General features: G+C 48.0%; 1 protein-coding gene across 2 annotated transcripts in view; it reads right to left on the bottom strand.

Moving 5' to 3' along the window:
• The window catches only part of metap1d (methionyl aminopeptidase type 1D (mitochondrial)), a 145,272-nt gene extending 122,976 nt beyond the window's left edge, over positions 1-22,296 (bottom strand). The window contains exon 1 of one of the 2 annotated variants that reach the window (XM_085986198.1): positions 22,003-22,296. In XM_085986198.1, the coding sequence (XP_085842324.1) occupies positions 22,003-22,042 (40 nt within the window). In that variant the 5' untranslated portion in view covers positions 22,043-22,296. The remainder of the gene's footprint in view (positions 1-22,002) is intronic. The other variant, XM_085986197.1, reaches the window with a different exon arrangement.
• Positions 22,297-22,774: the final 478 nt, after the last annotated feature.

Below are 22,774 nucleotides of genomic sequence, written 5' to 3' on the forward strand. Positions count from 1 at the left end.
ACTTACCTTTACAGCCTTCCTTCCTTCAGGTCTCAGGAGTCCCTCATCTCACCGCCACAGAAAGCAGAATGGCCACGAGCTGTCAAAAGTTGCAGCATTCAGCTTTCTGTTCTGGAAAGATCTCTAAATCAGCCTGAGGAAGAAATTAACTTAGAGTACAAATTGTCAGTGCTTGACAGCTTCAAAGAGCTGTCAAGCGCTGATATTTCATCTGTCAAACTGTGACATCACCTGTTGCTGGGTGGCCCTTAATTGGCCTGCTGAGCCCGCTGGGTGGGCTCAACAAGGTCAATCAAGTGAAAATCGCGTAGGTTGGCCACAACTCGATGGAGGCGGGACTACAACCCCGAAAGTTGTAGTCCCGCCTCCTACACGCCTCCAGTATAAAAATCCAGCCCCATGTGTCTGTCTTCACGGAAGGTGCAGCAAAAAACTTGCCAGAAACAGTGGATAACCAAGGGTCTAATGAGAATGAGGAATGAAAGATATTAGTATTAGTAATAAAGTAGTACTGCAGAAATTAATGGAACTGAAAGCTGATAAATCCCATGGACCTGATGGCCTACATCCTAGAGTTTTGAAAGAGCTGGCTATAAAGATAGTGGATGCATTAGTTGTCATTTCCCCAAATTCCACAGATTCTAGAACGGTTCCTGCGGATTGGAAGGTAGCAAATGTAACCCCACTATTTAAGAAAGGAGGGAGAGAGAAAACGAGAAACTACAGACTAGTTAGCCTGACATCAGTAGTAGGAAATGCTAGAATCTATTATTAAGGACGTGGTAACAGGGCACTTGGAAAATAATATGATTGGGCAGAGTTAACACAGATTGGGCAGAGTCAACACAGATTTATGAAAGGGAAATCGTGTTTGACAAATCTATTAGTGTTTTTTGAGGTTGTAACTAGCAGAATAGATAAGGGGGAAACCAGTGGATGTGGTGTATTTGGATTTTCAGAAGGCATTCAATAAGGTGCCACACAAGAGGTTATTAAACAAAATTAGAGCTCATGGGATTGGGGGTAATATGCTAGCATGGATTGAGGATTGGTTAATGGACAGAAAACAGAGAGTAGGAATAAATGGGTTGGCAGGCTGTAACTACTGGGGTACCGCAAGGATCAGTGCTTGGGCCTCAGCTATTCACAATCTACATCAATGATTTGGATCAGGGGACCAAATGTAATATATCCAAGTTTGCTGATGATACAAAGCTGGGTGGGAATGTAAGTTGTGAGGAGGATGCAAGGAGGCGTCAAGGGGCTATAGACAGGCTAAGTGAGTGGGCAAGAACATGGCAAATGGAATATAATGTGGAGAAATCACAGAAACCCCACAGTGCAGATAGAGGCCATTTCGGCCCATCGAGCCTGCACCGACACATATCCCACCCGATCCCCGTAACCCCTATACCAACACATATCCCACCTTATCCCCGTAACCCCATGTATTTAATCCCCCTAACACTAAGGGTCAATTTATCATGGCCAATCAACCTAACCCGCACATCTTTGGACTGTGGGAGGAAACCGGAGCACCCGGAGGAAACCCACGCAAACACGGGGAGAATGTGCAAACTCCACACAGACAGTCACCCGAGGCCGGATTCGAACCTGGGTCGCTGGCGCTCTGAGGCAACAGTGCTAACCACTATGCCACCGAGAAATGTGAAGTTATCCACTTTGGTAGGAAAAATAGAAAAGCAGAGTATTTTTTAAATGGTGAGAGATTGGGAAATGTTGCTGTTCAGAAGGACCTGGGTGTCTTTGTACACAAATCACTGAAAGTTAACATGCCGGTACAGCAAGCAATTAGGAAAGCAAATGGTATGTTGGCCTTTATTACAAGAGGATTTGAGTATAAGAGTAAAGACGTCTTACTGCAATTATATAGGACCCTGGTGAGACCACACCTGGGGTATTGTGTACAGTTTTGGTCTCCTCACCTAAGGATATACTTGTCATAGAGGGAGTGCAACAAAGGTTCACCAGACTGGTTCCTGGGATGGGAGGATTGTCCTATTAGGAGAGACTGAGTAGACTCGGCCTATATTCTCTAGAGTTTAGAAGAATGAGAGGTGATCTCATTGAAACAGAGAATTCTTACAGGGCTTGACAGGGAGGATGTTTCCCCTGGCTGGGGAGTCTAGAACCAGGGGTCACAGTCTCAGAATAAGGCGTCAGGCATTTAGGACTGAGATGAGGAGAAATTTCTTCACTCAGAGGGTGGTGAATCTTTGAAATTCTCTACCCCAGAAGGCTGTGGAGGCTCAGTCGTTGAGTATATTCAAGACAGAGATCGATAGATTTTTGAATATTAAGGAAATCAAGGGATATGGGATTGTTCAGGAAGTGGAGATGAGGAAGATCATCAGCCATGAGCTTATTGAATGGCGGAGCAGGCTCGAAGGGCCAAATGGCTTACTCCTGCTCCTATTTCTTATGTAACACAGTCACACCCAGAGGAAAGCACAGGTTCAGGAAAGGGGAAGGTGTGACTGTCAGGATGCCGGGTAGAAGGGACTTAGGAGTGGTTGAGAAGGAGGTCCTGCAGACATGGGAGTACGATATTGTTGCTATCACGGAGGCATGGTTGAGGGAGGGTCAGGACTGGCAGCTCAATATTCCGGGGTATAGAATCTTCAGGCAAGACAGAGGGGGGTGTAAAAGGGGAGGGGGTGTTGCAATATTAATTAAGGAGTCAATTACTGCTGTAAGGAGGGATGATATATTAGCGGGTTCCTCTAATGAGGCCATATGGGTAGAACTTAAAAACAAAAAGGGGGCAAGCACTTTGCTGGGAGTGTACTATAGGCCCCCAAACAGTCAGGGGGAGATAGAGGAACAGATATGTAGGCAAATCTCAGAAAAGTGCGAAAATAATAGGGTAATAATAGTGGGGGATTTCAACTTCCCCAATATAAATTGGGATAGTCAGAGTGTGAAAGGCTTAGAGGGTGCAGAATTCTTAAAGTGCATCCAGGAGAGCTTTTTGAGCCAACATGTAGAAAGTCCTACAAGAGAGGGGGCGGTACTGGACCTAATTCTGGGGAATGTAGCCGGGCAAGTGGTGGAAGTGTCAGTAGGAGAGCATTTTGGCGACAGTGACCACAATTCGGTGAGATTTAAGGTGGTCATGGAAAAAGACAAAGACGGCCCGGAAATAAGGGTTCTAAATTGGGGGAAGGCCGATTTTAATATGATAAGGCAGGATCTGGCCAAATTGGACTGGGAGCAGCTACTTATAGGAAAATCCGCATCAAAACAGTGGGAGACTTTCAGAAGGGAAATAGAGAGAGTACAACGCCAACATGTTCCTGTAAAGGTCAAGGGTGGGACCAACAAGCAAAAGGAACCTTGGATGACAAGGGATATACAAAAATGCATTAGAAATAAAAGGGGGGCTTTTGGCAGTTACAAAAGACTAAAGACGGAAGAAGCCCTAGAGGAGTATAAAAAATGCAGGGGCATACTTAAAAAAGAAATTAGGAGGGCGAGGAGGGGCCATGAAATAACACTGGCGAGCAAAATAAAGGAAAATCCTAAGATGTTTTATAAGTATATTAAGGGCAAGAGGATAACCAGGGAAAGGGTAGGGCCCATTTGGGACCAAAGTGGCAATCTGTGTGCAGAGCCAGATGATGTAGGCGGGGTTTTAAATGAATTTTTTGCATCCGTGTTCACTATGGAGAAAGACGATGCAGACATAGAAATCGGGCAAGGGGGCTGTGACATACTTGAACATATTAGCATCGAGAGGGAGGAGGTGCTAGCGGTTTTAGCAGGCCAAAAAGTGGATAAATCCCCAGGCCCGGACGAGATGTATCCCAGGCTGCTGTGGGAGGCAAAGGGGGAGATTGCAGGGGCTCTGACACAAATTTTCAGAACCTCTCTGGCCACAGGGGATGTACCAGAGGACTGGAGAACAGCTAACGTAGTACCATTATTCAAGAAGGGTAGCAGGGATAAACCAGGGAATTACAGGCCAGTGAGCCTAACATCTGTGGTAGGGAAATTATTGGAAAAAATTCTGAGGGACAAAATTAGTCTCCACTTGGAGAGGCAAGGATTAATCGGGGATAGTCAGCATGGCTTTGTCAAGGGTAAATCATGTCTGACAAATCTGATTGAATTTTTCGAGGGGGTGACTAGGGGGGTGGATGAGGGAAATGCTGTGGATGTGGTTTACATGGACTTCAGTAAAGCTTTTGACAAAGTCCCGCATAGGAGACTGGTCAAGAAGGTAAGAGCCCATGGGATCCAGGGTGCCTTGGCGCGTTGGATCCTAAACTGGCTGAGTGGCAGGAGGCAGAGGGTGATGGTCGAAGGTTGCTTTTGTGACTGGAAGCCTGTGTCCAGTGGGGTACCTCAGGGATCGGTGCTGGGTCCCTTGTTGTTTGTGATCTACATAAATGATTTGGATGAGAATGTAAAAGGTATGATCAGTAAGTTCGCAGATGACACGAAAATTGGTGGGGTGGTAAATTGTGAGGAGGAAAGCCTCAGGCTACAGGACGATATAAACGGGTTGGTCAGATGGGCGGAAAAGTGGCAAATGGAATTTAACCCTGAAAAGTGCGAGGTGATGCATTTTGGACGGACAAATAAGGCAAGGGAATACACAATGAGTGGTAGGACCCTAGGAAGTACAGAGGGACCTTGGTGTACATGTACATAGATCCCTGAAGGCAGCGGAACAGGTAGATAAGGTGGTTAAAAAGGCATATGGGATACTTGCCTTCATTAGCCGAGGCATAGAATATAAGAGCAGGGAGGTTATGATGGAGCTGTACAAAACCCTGGTGAGGCCACAGCTGGAGTACTGTGTGCAGTTCTGGTCGCCTCACTATAGGAAGGATGTGATTGCTTTGGAGAGGGTGCAGAGAAGATTCACCAGGATGTTACCTGGGATGGAGCGCCTCAGCTATGAAGAGAGGCTGGACAGGCTGGGGTTGTTTTCCTTGGAGCAAAGAAGGCTGAGGGGGGACCTGATTGAGGTGTACAAAATGATGAGGGGCATAGATAGGGTAGATAAAGAGGAACTTTTCCCCTTAGTAGGGGGGTCAATAACAAGGGGGCATAGATTCAGGGTAAGGGGCAGGAGATTTAGAGGGGATTTGAGGAGGAACTTTTTCACCCAGAGGGTGGTTGGAATGTGGAACTCAATGCCTGAAAGGGTGGTAGAGGCAGGAACCCTCACAACATTCAAGAAGCATTTGGATGAGCACTTGAAATGCCATTGCATACAAGGCTATGGACCAAATGCTGGAAAATGGGATTAGACTGGACAGGGATGGATGGGCGGCGCAGACACGATGGGCCGAAGGGCCTCTTTCTGTGCTGTAAAACTCTATGACGCCGGTCCTGTCCAACAGGTACGATGTACTCGCTACCTGTGAGAACAAGGAGAAAGACTGCGGGGAGGACAGCCACAATACAGACCAAGGCACTGTAGCTCAGAAGACTGTCCAGGGAAGGGTGAGGGGAAGAGCAGAACAGAAATGCGGTAGTGATAGGGGATTCTATAATTAGGAGGATAGATGGCATCTTCTACAGCCATGAGTCCCAAAGGGTGTGTTACCCACCGGGTGCCAGGGTAAGGGATACCTCAAAGCGGCTGGAGAGGAATTTGAAAAGGGGAGGGGTAAATCCAGTTGTTGTGGTCCATGTTGGAACAAACCATATAAGTAGGAACAGGAAGGAGGTCCTGCTGAGGGAGTATCAGGAGTTAGGAACTAAATTAAAAAGCAGGACCTCAAGGGTAATAATCTCTGGATCATTACCCGAGCCACGTGCAAATTGGCGTAGAGACAAACAGATCAGGAGAGTTAACACGTGGCTAAAGGGCTGGTGTGGGAAAGAGAGGTTCCTTTTCATGGGGCACTGACACCATTACTGGGACAGGAAGGATCTGTACCGACAGGACAGGTTCCACCCGAACCGCAATGGGACCAGTGTCTAGCGGAAAGGGTAAATAGGGAAGTGGCAAAGGCTTCAAACTAATAAGATGGGGGGGGGGGGGGGGATCTACAAGAAATGAAACAAGCTTAAATATAATTGAAACAGGAAAGGTGAGCATGGGAGAGACTAAACTAAGGGAGGACATAAATGGCCAGGGAATAAACAGAGTTATAGAACAGGAGTGTAAAAAGATGGTTAAAAATAAAGTGAGAGGAACTGCTATTAAAAATGAGTTAAATTGTCTGTGCAGTAATGCACACAGTGTCCGTAATAAAACAGGGGAACTGGAGGCAATAATACACTTCGAGGAACCAGATATAGTCCAGATTACTGAAACATGGCTACAGAAAAATCAGGACTGGGAGTTAAACATTGTAGGGTATAACATATTTAGAAAAGATAAGAGTGGGAAAAAGGGGAGATGGAGTAGCTGTACTTATTAGAGATAACATAATGACAGTAGAAAAAAATAATGCAGCCATCGGTAAGGCAGAAATAGAAACCATGTGGATAGAGATCAGGTAAAAAAAGGATCAATCACACTAATAGGTCTACAGACCACCTAATAGTGCAAGGGAGGTGGAGGAAGAAATATGCAAACATATTAGAGAAATGAGTAACAAACATAGAATAATAATCATGGGGGATTTCAACTACCCCGAGAGATAGGTAAAGGGGATCAGGGAATGGAGTCGCCACAATGTGTAAAGAACCCCTTTCTAACCCGGTATGTAAGAAGCCCAACAAGGGAGGATTCGCTACTGGATCTGGTAATGGGGAATGAACCAGAGCACATAAGAGAAATAAAAGTACGGGAACATCTAGGCAATAGTGACCATAATATAATATGGTTTAGGATAATAATTGAGAAGGACATAAGCATGACAAAGACCAGGGAAATAGATTGAACAAAGGCTGATTTTGAGGGGCTGAGAATAGAACTTGGGAAAATAAAATGGACGACAATAATGGCAAACAGTGATATAGAACAGCAATGGGAAACATTTAAAATGGTTTTCAATAGAGCCCACGAAAAATATATTCCACCAAAAATCAAGAACAAACTAAACACTAATGAGACACCATGGATGAATAAAGACATAAGGGAAAAATTGAAGGTAAGGAAAGGGGCATACACTAAGTACATGGACAGCAGAGGAGAGCAAGACAACAAAGAGACTAGGAGAGAAGTCAAAAAGTCAATTAGGAAGGTAAAGAGTAACTATAAAATTAAATTATCAAGGAACATAAAACAAAGTAGTAAAATATTCTACAAGCACATAAATAAAAAAGGAAAGTCGGGATGAGAGTAGGACCACTAAGGGACAGTCAGGATAAAATCACAGGCAGTGATAACGAAATAACAAATATTAAATAATTACTTTGCTTCCATATTTACCAGGGAGAAGGTTCAAGTGGACATGACATCCGAAGATGAGATTAGAAATGATATAACCGCATTTAAAATAAAGGAGAAATATTAAATAAACTAATCATACTTAAAAGAGGATAAAACTTCTGGTCCGGACAGATTGCACCGCACATTCTAAAAGAATCTAGGGAGGAGATAGCAGAGGCACTATTAAACATATTTAATACATTGTGGCGGATCGCCACCTAAACGGGCGCAATGCACTTTTCCGTCCGTGGACAATAAATCGGGCACCTTGCCTTTAAGAAGCATGCTGCCTTTAAGGCATGACAAAGGAGCAGGCGTCGCCCTCAGTGTGTACTCAAAAGCGCGGGTGTCGCCCTCAGTCTGTTTTCGGGTTTAGTAGAGAGAGGGGCTGGGGCAGCCATCTCTCAAGAGAATGTAATAAAAGCCATGTGTTCCTCAGATCGGTTCGGCCTCCATTCGTGTTCCGCGGCAGCCGCAACATCATTATAAAAAGGTGTAGTGCCAGAGGACTAACATTATACCCACATTTAAAAAGGGAAATGGAACATGTCCAGGGAACTATAGACCACTCAACTTAACATCAGTAATAGGAAAAATAAAGGAAACCCTACTGAAGGAGAAAAATCGAAAAACATCTAGAAACCAAGAATATAATAATGAATAGTCAGCATGGATTTTAAAAGGGAAAGTTTTGCTTGACCAACCTCATTGAATTCTTTGAAGAGGTAACAGAGAGAGTAGACAAGGGTAATGCAGTATCTAGATTTCCAAAAGGCCTTCAATAAGGTATTACACAATACACTAATGAATAAGGTCAGAGATGCGGAGTCAGGGGACAAGTAGCAGAATGGATAGCTGGTTGGCTGAAAGACAGAAAGGAAAGAGTAGGGGTAAAGGGTAGCTATTCAGAGTGGCAGAAGTTGAAAAGTGGGGTCCAACAAGGATCAGTGCTGGGTCCACTGTTGTTCACAATTTAGAATTTGGAATCAAAAACACAATTTCTAAATTTGCAGACAACACCAAATTGGGAGAAACAACAGAAAATGCTGGAAGCACTCAGCAGGCCAGGCAGCATCCGTGGAGAGAGAAACAGAGTTAACATTTCAGGTCTGTGACCCTACATGTACCAAATTGGGAGGGATAGTCAACACCGAGGAGGACTGCAACAAATTACAAAAAGACGTTAATAAACTTTAGAATGCGCATATTAGCAAATGAATTTCAACACAGATAAATGTGAGGTATTACATTTTGGTAAGAAAAATAGGGAGGTCACATATTACTTGGAAAATAAGAATCTAAATGGGGTAGAGATGCAAAGGAATCTGGGAGTACAAATATACAATTCATAAAGTTGCGACACAGGTTGATAAGGCCATAACAACAGCAAACCAAGAACAAGGGTTTATTTCTAGAGGGATAGAATCGAAAAGTAGAAAAGGTATGCTAAACTTGTATCGAATCTTGGAGTACTGCGTGCAGTTCTGGTCGCCATATTATAAAAAAGATATAGTGGCACTGGAGAGAGTGCAAAAAAGATTTACAATGATGATATCAGGTATAACCTTGCAGTTCTATCATGAAAGGATGAACAGGCTGGGTCTCTTTTCTCTTGAAAAAAGGCTGAGGGATGACCTAATAGAGGTCTTTAAAATTATGAAAGGTTTTGATGGAGTCGACAAGAGAGATTGTGTTTCCACTTGTGGGGAAGTGCAAAACTAGACGCCGTCAACATAAGCTAGTCACAATGAAATCAAACAGGGAATTCAGAAGATACTTCTTTACCCAGCGAATGGTGAGAATGTGGAACTCGCTACCACAGGGAGTGTGGTAAACCACTGTTATAGTTATCACTGTATATTGTTCTCACTGTTCTCACTGTCACATCACTACACGAGGTCGCCTCTTGTCGCACTGTTATACCTGGGCTGACCACCTCCGACTCCGCCCATTACCTGCCCAGGTATAAAGGTAGCTGACTGGCTAGTATTCCTCCCTGTTGGATCGGATCACCCACGAGGGTGGGCTCTGTTATTTAGCCAATAAAAACCTTCAGTTACGTTCTTAACTCGTCGCCTTTTATTGGACTAATTGATAGGCATATCAATTTTATTGGCTAAATTTTAAAGATGTCTGATAATGAACAGCAACAGCAAGGAGCTCACCCAGCAGCACAGCAACAGCAGCCTCCAGACAACGGGCCACACCAGCCGGCTTGGCTGCAAGCCTTGAAACCACCATACCTGGATCTAAACCCACAGGCACCAAACGCAGCCCTCAACTTCAAACACTGGCTGGACTGCTTCGAATCCTACCTGGAAGAATCCGGCGCCCCGCAGAGATCCAAACTAAGACTTCTGAACGCCCAAGCGAGCCCGAGAGTATACGCACTCATACAGGACACGACTACGTACGAGGCCGCTATCAACCTACTGAAACAGCAGTACCGCAGCCCGGTAAATTACATGTACACCAGGCACCTCCTAAGATCCCGCCCGCAACAGCCAGGAGAGTCTGTAGCTGAATTTTTACGGGCGCTAAGAGCACTCGGCAGGAACTGTGACTTTAAAGCGGTGACGGCTGTTGAAAATACGGAAGATAATATCCGCGATGCCTTTGTGAAAGGCCTACGGTCCGACTACTCACGGCAAAGACTGCTTGAAGCTAAAGACCTCGACCTGGACAAAGCTGAAGCCCTCGCTCTCTCCCTGGAGGTGGCCCATCAGGACCAGGAGGCGTTTTCCAGGTACTGCTCGCGACCCTGGGACTCGGGCCCGACCCCTACCGCAATACCCTTCGCAGCGCCGCCCCCGGGACCTACCTCAGCGTCGGCGTCCCGGACCCGACCGGGCCCGCCACCCCCGGTACCGGCTCCGACATCGGGCACCCGCGATCGGGCCGCCGGCTGCTTCTTTTGCGGCCAGGAGAAGCACCCGAGGTCGCGCTGCCCAGCCAGGAACTCTACCTGCACAACCTGCAGGAAGAAAGGCCATTTCTCTAAGGCCTGCAGGAGCGGATCTTCAGAGGCCAGCAGTGCCTCATGCGAACTGTGGGGGCGGCCATCTTCTTTCACGGCAACTGAGGCCAGTATCCCCACACGTGAGTCATGGGGGCGGCCATCTTTGATCAAGGCAACCGACCCCAATAGTGCCTCATGTGAGTTATGGGGGCAGCCATCTTCTCCGCCATTTTGTCCTACCTCGTGGGAGACGCCATTTTACACACCACGCCCGACTGCCACCGGGCCCCCGGACCCGACGACCGCCTCGCCCGCAGACGACAACGACTCGCTTACCTACACGCTAGCCTCCGTCACTCTGGATCAAGCCCGCCCACACCACCTGTCCAAGTCGATGATGGACATCAAAGTAAACGGCCACGCCACGACCTGCCTGTTCGACAGCGGAAGCACGGAGAGCTTCATCCACCCAGACACGGTGAGCCACTACTCCCTCCCTGTCCTGCCAACGCGCAACCGAATCTCGATGGCATCGAGGTCCCACGCCACGGACATTAGCGGCTACTGTGCTGTGACCTTGTCGGTTAAGGGTACAGAGTATAAAAACTTTAAACTCCTCGTCCTCCCCCAGCTCTGCGCTGCCGTCCTACTAGGGCTGGACTTCCAATCCCACCTCCAAAGTGTAACCCTAGCATACGGTGGACCCCTCCCCCCACTCACAGTCGACAACCAGCGAAGGTTAAACCGCCCACCGCGTAACACCTGCAGCCTATCCACCCTCAAGGTGCCGCCACCTTCCCTGTTCGCTAACCTCACCCCCGACTGCAAACCCGTCGCTACCAAGAGCAGGCGGTACAGCGCTGGGGACAGAGCTTTCATTAGCTCTGAGGTGCAGCGTCTCCTGAAGGAGGGCATCATCGAGGGGAGCAACAGCCCCTGGCGTGCCCAGGTCGTGGTCGTTAAGACCGGCGATAAAAATCGCCTGGTCATCGACTACAGCCAGACCATAAACAGATACACCCAGCTGGACGCATACCCCCTTCCCCGCATATCTGACATGGTCAATCAGATTGCACAATACCGCGTATTCTCGACCATCGACCTTAAGTCGGCCTACCACCAACTCCCTATCCACCCCGAGGACCGCCAGTACACCGCCTTCGAGGCGAATGGGCGCCTATACCACTTCCTTAGGGTCCCCTTCGGTGTCACCAACGGGGTCTCGGTCTTCCAAAGGGAGATGGACCGGATGGTTGACCAGAACGGACTGCAGGCCACATTCCCCTACCTAGATAACGTCACCATCTGCGGCCGCGACCGGCAGGACCACGACGTGAATCTGGAGAAATTCCTCCGTACGGCCCAACGGCTGAACCTCACCTACAATAAGGAGAAATGCGTGTTTAACACAGCGCGCCTTGCCATCCTTGGCTGTGTAGTAGAGAACGGAGTCATCGGCCCCGACCCCGAAAGAATGCGCCCCCTCATGGAGCTACCCCTCCCCCACTGTCCAAAAGCACTTAGGAGAACCCTGGGGCTTTTCGCCTACTATGCCCAATGGGTACCCAATTATGCGGACAAAGCCAGACCCCTCCTGAAAACCACATCCTTCCCCCTCACGGAAGAGGCGTGCGCGGCCTTCTCCCTCATTAAGGGAGACATAGCCAAGGCCACAATGCACGCAGTGGATGAGTCAATCCCCTTCCAAGTGGAGAGCGATGCATCCGACTTCGCCCTAGCCGCTACCCTTAACCAGGAGGGTAGGCCGGTAGCCTTCTTCTCAAGGACCCTACAGGGCCCCGAGACCCGACACTCGTCGGTCGAGAAGGAAGCCCAGGCAATTGTGGAGGCAGTACGGCGCTGGAGGCACTACTTGGCAGGCAAACGATTTACCCTCCTCACCGACCAACGCTCGGTTGCCTTCATGTTTAATAACAAGCTGAGGGGCAAGATCAAGAACGACAAAATCTTGAGGTGGAGAATCGAGCTTTCCACCTATGATTATGAGATCTTGTACCGGCCCGGTAAACTGAACGACCCCCCTGATGCTCTTTCACGCATTACATGCGCCAGCGCGCAAAGTGATAGACTTCAGACCCTCCACAATGACCTCTGCCACCCCGGAGTCACCAGACTCTACCATTTCATTAAGGCCCGCAACCTGCCATACTCCATCGAGGAGGTCAGGACCATGACCAGGAACTGCCAGATCTGTGCTGAGTGCAAACCGCACTTCTATAAGCCGGACAGAGCAAGCCTGATCAAGGCCACCCGCCCCTTCGAGCGTCTGAGCATCGACTTCAAGGGGCCCCTACCGTCATCCGACCGTAATGTGTACTTCCTCAACATCGTTGATGAGTACTCCCGTTTCCCCTTTGCCTTCCCCTGCCCAGACATGACCAGTAACACGGTCATTAAATGCCTGAACAAACTCTTCGCCTTGTTCGGGTTCCCGAACTATATACATAGTGACCGGGGCGCCTCCTTCATGAGCGAGGAACTCCGTCAGTTCCTATTGGAGAGGGGTATTGCAGCAAGCAGGACCACCAGCTACAACCCCCGAGGGAACGGCCAGGTGGAAAGAGAGAACGCGACGGTATGGAAGGCCACCCTCTTAGCCTTAAAGTCTAAGGGCCTCCCAACCTCCCGCTGGCAAGAGGTCCTCCCGATTGCGCTGCACTCCATCCGGTCACTACTTTGCACTGCCATTAACACCACCCCCCATGCCCGAATGTTTGTCTTCCCCAGGAAGTCGACTACGGGAACCACCCTACCAACCTGGCTGACCTCTCCGGGACCCGTCTTGCTGCGAAAGCACGTGAGGGCCCATAAAACGGACCCCCTGGTCGAGAAGGTGAACCTCCTGCACGCCAACCCCCAGTACGCCTATGTGGCTTACCCAGACGGACGGGAGGACACTGTCTCCTTACGAGACCTCGCACCCTCACCCCCCCCTCCCAACCCCCCGAGTCCAGCCGAGGTAGACGGCATGCCGGAACCCCACGAGCCTTTGCCGACTACGCAGACACCAGCTTTAACACCGGATAATGTAACACCGCCGCTGCGACGATCGGAGAGGCTAACGAAGCCTCCGGACAGACTGACATACCAGAGCTGGTAATACACTTCACCCCGCCGGACTCTAATCTAAACAAGGGGTGAATGTGGTAAACCACTGTTATAGTTATCACTGTATATTGTTCTCACTGTTCTCACTGTCACATCACTACACGAGGTCGCCTCTTGTCGCACTGTTATACCTGGGCTGACCACCTCCGACTCCGCCCATTACCTGCCCAGGTATAAAGGTAGCTGACTGGCTAGTATTCCTCCCTGTTGGATCGGATCACCCACGAGGGTGGGCTCTGTTATTTAGCCAATAAAAACCTTCAGTTACGTTCTTAACTCGTCGCCTTTTATTGGACTAATTGATAGGCATATCAGGGAGTAGTTGAGACAAATAGTATAGAGGCATTTAAGGGGAAGCTAGATAATCATATGAGAGAGGGAATAGAGGGTTTAGCTGATAGAGTTGGATGAGGAAAGACGGAAGGAGACTTGAGTGGAGCATAAACGCTGGCATGGACTGGTTGGGCTGAATGGCATGTTTCTGTGCTGTATATTCTATGTAATTTTTTCTGTGCTGTATATTCTATGTAACTGCTCCAGAAATCACAAAACCTGATACCTAGCTGTAGTGCTGAAGATTTGTGCATCAGAACTAGCCACCAAACCCCCCCCCCCAGCCAAGCTATTCTAGTGTAGCTTTGACACTAGCATCACCTGACAATGTGGAAAATTGTCTAGGTTATGTCCTATCCACAAAAAGCAGGACAAATCTAATCTGGTCAATTACCACGCCATCAGCCTTCTTCCAATCATTAGCAAAATGATAGAAGAAGTAATCAATAGTGCCATCAAGTGACACCTAATCACCTAAAGTCCAATTGCCAAAGCTCAGTTTGATTTCTACTAGAACCACTCGGCTCCAAACCTCATCACAGCCTTGATTCAGTCATGGACACAAGTCCTGAATTCCAGATGAGAGAAACTGCCCTGGACATTAAGACAGCATTATATGAAGTAAGGCATCAAGGAGACTTAACAAAACTGAAGTCAAGAAAAAAAACCTCCAATGGTTGGAGTCATATCTGACACAAAGGAAGGTAGTCATGGTTGTTGGAGCCCAAATCACCACAGCCCCAAAATGATTGCAAAATTCCTCAGGGCAACATCCTTGGCCCAACCATCATCAGCTGCTTCATCAATAACCTTCCTTCCATAAAAGATGAAGTCACTAATCGCTCTACAGTCTTCAGCTCCATCCACAAATCCTCCAATAATTCATCAACCCATGTCGACATAAAGCAGGATCTGGACAACATTCAGCCTTGGGTTAGCAAGTGGCAGGTAACACACACTGCATGATTGGAACTCAGCTCGATGGGTGCACCCATAACAATACTCAATAAGCTCAGCACCATTCAGGACAGAGCAGTGCGCTGGATCGTCGCCCCTACCGGAGATCAATGGGCCTGAATTTGCAGTCTGAGGCTTCCCGCGGGGAAATGTCTCTGGTCCGCAAATAAAGTCCGCGCCTTCCTTCTGCCTGAGGATCCACAGAGACTCGCGCTCCTGGGCCTCTACGGGAATGCCCGGGTAAAGGCCCACATATCCCAGGGGTGCACGTGGTTCACAAGCACCCCTGAGATCACATGGGCCAGTCCAATGAAGGGGATCACCATTCATGCTTATGGGGTTTCCATTTTCATACAGAATCCCCATAAGCATGAATAGGAATCCCCTATGTTAGATCCGTGATTCTGAGAGTATGATGTTTTCCAATAACGACACGGGTGCTGTAACTTAACAATCAACAGGTGTTTACTGGAGTAGGGTAGTCTCAAGACTGGGGGTACAGAGGCATGCTCAAGGCTTATATACAGGTGTGGTCACTGCCGGTACTACAGTATACAGGAGCTGTAAAAGTAGTTCTCTCTTCACAGAAATCACAGAAACCTCACAGTACAGATAGAGGCCATTTCGGCCCATCGAGCCTGCACCGACACATATCCCTCCCAATCCCCGTAACCCCTACACCAACACATATCCCACCCTATCCCCGTAACCCCACGTATTTAATCCCCCTAACACTAAGGGTCAATTTTTATCATAGCCAATCAACCTAACCTGCACATCTTTGGACTGTGGGAGGAAACCGGAGCACCTGGAGGAAACCCACGCAAACACGGGGAGAATGTGCAAACTCCACACAGACAGTCACCCGAGGCCGGATTCGAACCCGGGTCCCTGGCGCTGTGAGGCAACAGTGCTAACCACTATGCCACCGTGCTGCCCTTAAAAGGTACATACACTACAATTCCTCCCCTTTTAGATTAGCAGTACCCATACTATTCAAATAACAATTAACACTTTAACATGCACATTAAACAGAAATAGTCCATTTATAGATTCAGTCTTTGGGGCGGCTTCCTGATCCTTTCTGGATAGCGCCTTTCCTGAGGTTCTTGTTCTTGGTGCGGAGGCGATTCTGGCCCCTTTTCGTCGGTTAGTTCATCAGTTTCCACTGCTACTGTTTCTGAGGTAGATGTTACCGGTATGTCGGGTTCATCCCCAGGTACGCGAGACATGGGGTTGACTCGTTCCTGTGACGCTAAGATCTGATCGACGTGACATCTCACAATGTTCTCCCCGACATCCACTGTGTACATTAATGGCCCCTGCCTTGTGCATCTCGTTCCGGGTTGCCATTTCTCTGTTCGGTAGTCACGGGCCAAGACTGGTTGTCCTACATTGAAGCTCCTTGTCGGCTTCTCATTGATGTGCTGGAATTGTTTATCCTCAACATTTCTTCGCACATTTGGTCTGAACAAATCCAGACGAGATCTCAACCTTCGGTTAAAGAACATCATGGCCGGGGTCTGGTTGGTAACTGCATGTGTCGCGTTTCGGTAGGCTAATAGGAAACTGTCCACCTTATGCTGTAGTGGAATTTCATCATCGCACATGGCCTTTATCGCCTTTTTAAAGGTTTGTACGAACCTCTCAGCCAATCCATTTGTGGCTGGATGATACGGGGCAGATGTGTAATGCCTTACCCCATTCCTTCTCATAAATTTCCGAAACTCTTCGGACACAAACTGTGGTCCATTATCAGAGCAAATCTGCTCTGGCAAGCCGTTCCTGGCAAATATGGTCCGTGGGACTGCAATCGTTTTCTCTGTAGTGGTTGAGGACATTTTTATCACCTCAGGCCATTTCGAGTGAGCATCCACTGCTATTAAGAACATTGAGTCCATGAATGGACCAGCAAAATCAATATGCACCCGTTGCCATGGAGAGGAGGGCCACTCCCATGGGTGTAGAGGGGCATGTGGTGGTGCATTTTGGACCTTCTGGCATCCTGAGCAGCTCTTGGTTAGGTCCTCGATTTGTTGATCGATCCCCGGCCACCACACATAAGCCCTAGCAAGGCTTTTCATTTTTACCCCTCCCAGATGACCTTCATGAAGCTCATTTAGCACTCTCTCCCTTAACTTGGGTGGAATCACCACTCAGGATCCACACATCACTGTCCCCTGGCATACTGACAGCTGTTCTCTTCTGGATGAGAATGCTGGCAGTGAGTCGCCATGTGTTGGCCATCCCCTCACCGTCAAATCATATACCCGAGACAGTGTCGGATCATTGCGGGTCTCCTTCTCTATATCCGCGTTAGTTACTGGCAATCGTTCAATTATTGACGAATAAAATATCTCAATAGGGTCCACTGCTGGTGCTTCCTCCACAGTAGGCAGTGGCAGGCGTGATAGCCCATCAGCGTTTCCATGCTGTTTCGTGCCTTTATATTCTATTTCATATTGGTTCGCCCCTAGAAAAAGAGACCATCTTTGTGACCGTTGTGCAGTCATCACCGGAACGCCCTTCTTTGGATTAAAGATGGAGACAAGTGGTTGGTGGTCAGTCAGCAAGGTGAACTTCTGCCCATACAGATAGTGGTTGAATTTTTTTACTCCCCATACTAGGCTGAGAGCCTCCCTGTCAATCTGGGCGTAGTTGCGCTCGGCTGAGGTTAGTGACCGAGACGCAAAGGCTACTGGCCTCTCCAACCCGTCTGGGAATTTGTGCGACAGCACCGCTCCAATACCATAGGGTGATGCATCACATGCCAAACGAATTGGTAGTGCTGGGTTGAAATGGGCCAACACCTCTTTTGATGTGATCAATTCTTTGCACTTCTGGAAAGCTCATTTACGTTCGTCATTCCACTTCCATGGTACCCCCGTTTGCAGTAGGGTGTTCAGTGGGTGTAATACTGTAGACAAATTTGGTAGGAACTTATGGTAGTAGTTCACCAGCCCGAGGAACGACCTCAGTTGTGACACATTTTCCGGTGCTGGAGCCTTGACTACTGCCTCAATCTTTTCAGGGGACTTATGTAACCCCTCTTCATCGATGACGTGGCCACAATACGAGATCTGCTTCTGGAAAAACTCGCATTTGTGGCGATTAGCTCGGAGCCCATATTCCTTTAATCTCGTGAGCACCTTCTCCAGGTTGGCAAGGTGATCACTGTCATTTTCGCCCGTGACCAGGATGTCGTCCAAATAACACTGGGTCCCTGGAATCCCTTGCAGGACTTGATCCATCGCCCTTTGCCAAATAGCCGGAGCTGATGCTACCCCGAACACCAGCCGGTTGTATTGGTAGAGACCTTTGAGTGTTGATCGTGAGGTATTGTTTCGAGGCTTCTTCTACCTCCATTTGCAAGTACGCCTGGGCTAGATCAATTTTGGTGAAGCGTTTACCTCCAGATAGCGAGGCGAAAATATCCTCAATTCGTGGAAGCGGATATTGTACCGTGTGAAGGACTGGGTTCACTGTCACCTTAAAATCCCCACAGATGCGGACCTTCTTTGGTTCCCCAGGCGTATTACTCAACGGCCTCTTCATTACAGGAACGATGGGTGTAGCCCACTCGCTCCAATCTACTTTGGACAGTACTCCTGAACGTTCCAACCCTTCCAGCTCTGCTTCGACGGCTGGTCGGATCGCATAAGGCACTGGTCTGGCCTTAAGAAACTTTGGGCTTGCATTTTCCTCTATTTTAATCGTTGCTGTTATACCTTTTAGTGTTCCGAGTCCCTCCTGGAACACTTCTTTTGCGTCAGTTAGCATTTTTGACAGTCGTCCAGGTGGGACGTCGTCATCCTTTTTGGCCTCAACCTTCAGTGCCTGTATGGAATGCCAATCTAATTGTATCTTCTGGATCCATTCACGTCCTAGCAGTGGTGGTCCTCCATCTGGCAATACATATAGGTCCATTTTAGGTATTTCCTGGCCTTTGTATATCACTTTCACCCTTATTTTCCCTTTGGGGTAGACTTTTTGCCCTGTGTACGTCTTCAAGACAATCTCTGTAGCTTTCAAGGGTATATGTGAAAATAGCCGCTTGTAGTCCCTTTGGTTTATGACTGTTAGGGCTGATCCTGTGTCCAATTCCATTTTCACTTGGACTCCGTCTATCTTGAGTGTAACCCAGATAGTCTGGTGATCCTCCATTTTGGTTACCTTATGTAGTTTCAGACAACCCAGCTCCTTGCTTCCGGAGTCTGTGTCACTTTTCTGTTCGTCTGAACTACTGTCCATCACCTTATGTACCTTTTTGTACTTCTCCTGTGGAGATTTCTTGCTGTTGGTTTTCTTCCCAGACCTGCAGACTCTTGCTATGTGTCCTGCTTTTCCACACTGTCTGCACACTTGGTCCTTGAACCAACAATCCTTCTGGTCGTGTGTTGTACTGCCGCAGCGATAACACTTCCCTGTTCCATATGATATTTCATTGGTGCCATATTCTTGCGGTCTCCGTTGTATCTCTGCAGCGCCCCTTGTGGCTGCTTCGTGTGATACTGCTATGCTGAAAGCCTTGTCCAGCGTAAGATCCTTTTCTGATAGAAGCCGTTTCTGGGTTCCTTCACTTTGAAGCCCACACACAAACTTGTCCCTTAACGTATCTGCTAGTCCCACTCCAAACTGGCAGTGTTTCGATAGCTTGCGCAGTTCTGTTAAGTACTCAGCATTACTTTCGTCTTTATGCTGGTTCCTTTTGTGGAACTTAAATCTTTCTGCTATCAGCAGTGGTGTGGGGTTTAAGTGGTCCTGTAGGATTTCTACTATGCTTTCGAAATTCTTATCCACAGGCTTCTCTAGGGTTATTAGGTTTCGCAGTAAGCCATAAGTTTTTGCACCCATGGAATTTAACAAAACCAGTGCTTTCCTAGCATCTGGCACTTCATTCGCCCTGCAGTACACCTCAATGCGTTCCACATATGTCGCCCAATCTTCGACTTCATTGTCGAACGTAGAGATACTGTCATTCTTCGGCATCCCTGGGTGTGATTTAACTGTCAAAAATGGCGTCTCCCGCGCTCCCCCTTCTTCTCCGCTGGCACAAAATGGCGTCTCCTGCGCTTTCCTTTCTTCCCGCGCTTGCCCTTCTTCTCCGCTGCGTCTTCTAAAAATGGTGTCTCCCGTGCTCTTCCTTCTTCTCCGCAGCTCAATGGCGTCTCCCGCGCTCTCCCTTCTTCTCCCCGCGGACACTGTTCAGCCCTTTAGCCCTAGCTGTGCTCTGCGCGTTTTCCTGTGCGCCTTTCCCGTTTCCGCCGCTCGGTCCTGAACCCGGCTGCTGCTTTACCCTCTCTCTCTCTCTGTTTTGTTTTTCCTCGACACCGCTCGGTTTTCAACCCCCGGCTGCGCCCTGTGCGCTTCACCCTCTCTCTTACCCCGTCGACGCTGCTCGGCTTTTTCTCTGCCGTCGGTCGGCTCCAGCCGCCGCTGTCCGGGAAGGGTCTGCGCTGTACCTGTTGTCAGTCTGTTGCTGATCGTCGTGGCTGGGGAACCAAGCCCGGCTCTCAACAGCCTCCCCTGCGATGTTCACTCTCTGCCGGACGACTGGGCGGTTGCTCGTGGTCGACGCCCGTGCTTCTGGCCTCGACTTTCTTCCACCGCCCTCCCGGAGCGAATCCTCGAAGGGAAATGCAGAGTTGCAGGTGGATTCGAATCGACACTCGTCGCCACTGTTAGATCCGTGATTCTGAGAGTATGATGTTTTCCAATAACGACACGGATGCTGTAACTTAACAATCAACAGGTGTTTACTGGAGTAGGGTACAGAGGCATGCTCAAGGCTTATATACAGGTGTGGTCACTGCCGGTACTACAGTATACAGGAGCTGTAAAAGTAGTTCTCTCTTAAAGGTACATACACTACACCCTAAAAAACACAATTACACACCAGTTAAATAGAAAAAATTACACATTTAAAATTATTTAAAATACAATTTAATTCAATGTTTAAAACAAAAATTAAATAAATTTAAACATTTTAAAGGGGCTAAAAATAACCTGAACTTATTTTACAGGTTTTATGGTGTTTAAATAATTTTTAAAAATTGATTTTTGTGTTAAACTCTTACGGTAGCAAAAGCAGGCCTTACACCTGCTTTTACCAGGTGTAAGAATTTCAAAGGCATTCGCTGGGCAGTAGTTGGGCAAATAGCCCACGAATGCCCTTTTCTCAGGAATGCGTCAGACCTGTCAAGAAGATTCTTGACAGAGCGCAAGTTCTGTGTTTTAGCGCTGCACTTCGCGTGCAAAACCCTAGAATTTGCGGGGCCGTTACGGGCGCATACGCACCCGTAGGCCCCAGAAAATCCAGGCCATTATCTATCCCCTCCACCATAAGCGCATTGTGGCTGCAGTACCTATTATCAACAGGATACGCTGCAGTAACTCACCAAGCTTGCTTCAAAAGTACCTCACAATCTGTAACTTCTACCACCAAGACGTGCAAAGGCAGCAAGATCATGGGAACATCATCAAGTGACACACCACCCAGACTTGGACATTTACCATTCATCATCACTGGGTTAGAATTCTCAGGACGAGGGATGGGCAACAAAATCCAACCTTGCCAGCGTCGGTCACAACAAAGTTATTTATTTAGCACAATCTGTAGTGTATGTACTTTGCAGAAGGAACTATATTCTGCAGCCCCTGTATACTGCAGTACCAGTAGTGACCACCCCTGTATATAAGCCTGTGTAGTCACTTTGCATAGTTAGTTCCAGTTTGTCTCCGCTCAGTAAAGACCTGTTGTAACCAACTCCTGCAGTCCGTGTCTCAATTACACACGGACATAATACAATCCTTTTGATAAAATTTAATCTCAAGTTACAGTAATTTTTCCTTTATTTTATACTTTTTAACCACTTCAGAAAGTAGTATTATTTAGTTGCAAAATAGTTTTTAGAAACTCCCACCATCCAATTCAAGAAGGCATTCTCTCGCCTGTGCAGAGAGGACGACAGATAGAGCAGGGGGGTGGGGTCCGTCACTGCGAGGGGCGGGTTGGTCTGGGGCATTGACGGGAGTTGCCTGTACCCGGGCGGCAGCGCTGCCGCCTGTCCTGTCATCGTCTCATCAAGCGCCAGTAAAAGCCGAGCTGAGCCGCAGGTGAAACCCTCCCGGGTAGGACTTCACCTGCAGATATGGCGAGTTTGTTTCGCCGTTAATCCGTTAACTGCCTCGGGCTTAGCACAGCAGCGACCTTACACCAAAGAAAGGCCGTGGAGCTGAGCTGAGATGCTTCCCTCCCCCTTACCTGCAGTGAGGCGAAGGTTGAAGAGCGGAGCGGTCGCCATGTTGAGAGCAGATATCCCAGCATTCTCGGCGACTGGCAGAGCCGCGGCTGCAGGGCCGGTTCCCGTCACTGGGCCTCTGTGCCCGTGCTCCTCACTGGGTCACTCGCTGGGGCTGAGCAACGCTTCTATTAGTTTTGGCCTGTTTTGATTTGTGTCACTGAAGACAAACACAGTTCCGTGTGAATGAATGGGTTGGAATTTATATCACACTCTCCTGGATCATAAATGCCGCGGTCACATGCCCCTCCCCGGGGTGACAGCTCTGTATTGCAAACATGTTATCAGCAGGATACATGCTAAAATCACACATGGTCACGTTATGATTTCACTGGCAAAACTAGTGTCGTTTTCTGTGTCTAACCTGTCCTTAATGCTGCGGTGGGTTCTTTGTTGCTAAGTTGCATGAGCAGATTTGCAGTTTTTTCTTAAGATGCTTGTTGAGTTTATATGGTGCTTACAGGAAAAACATATTTATTTAAAGGGGCTAGCAAAGTATAAATTGTGCTGATTAAGTATGGTCTGAGTCCCCCAATGCCAGAAACCTTGAGCCAAACCAGTAAATTGAGTGATTATTGAACTGTATCCTCTGATTTGGTGTAACATAGTAGGGTGACCATATTTTCTAAATGGAATCTGGGGACACAACAGGATGGGTGCACAGCAAAGGAGCCAGGATGGAAAATGTAGGTTGCACAGCGTAAAGAGGCAGAATTTTTAGCAGCCTATATTTTA

This window comes from Somniosus microcephalus, chromosome 4, assembly GCF_052327205.1.
Source record: "Somniosus microcephalus isolate GS21.2 chromosome 4, FLI_Smic_1.0, whole genome shotgun sequence".
NCBI classification, from domain to species: domain Eukaryota; kingdom Metazoa; phylum Chordata; class Chondrichthyes; order Squaliformes; family Somniosidae; genus Somniosus; species Somniosus microcephalus.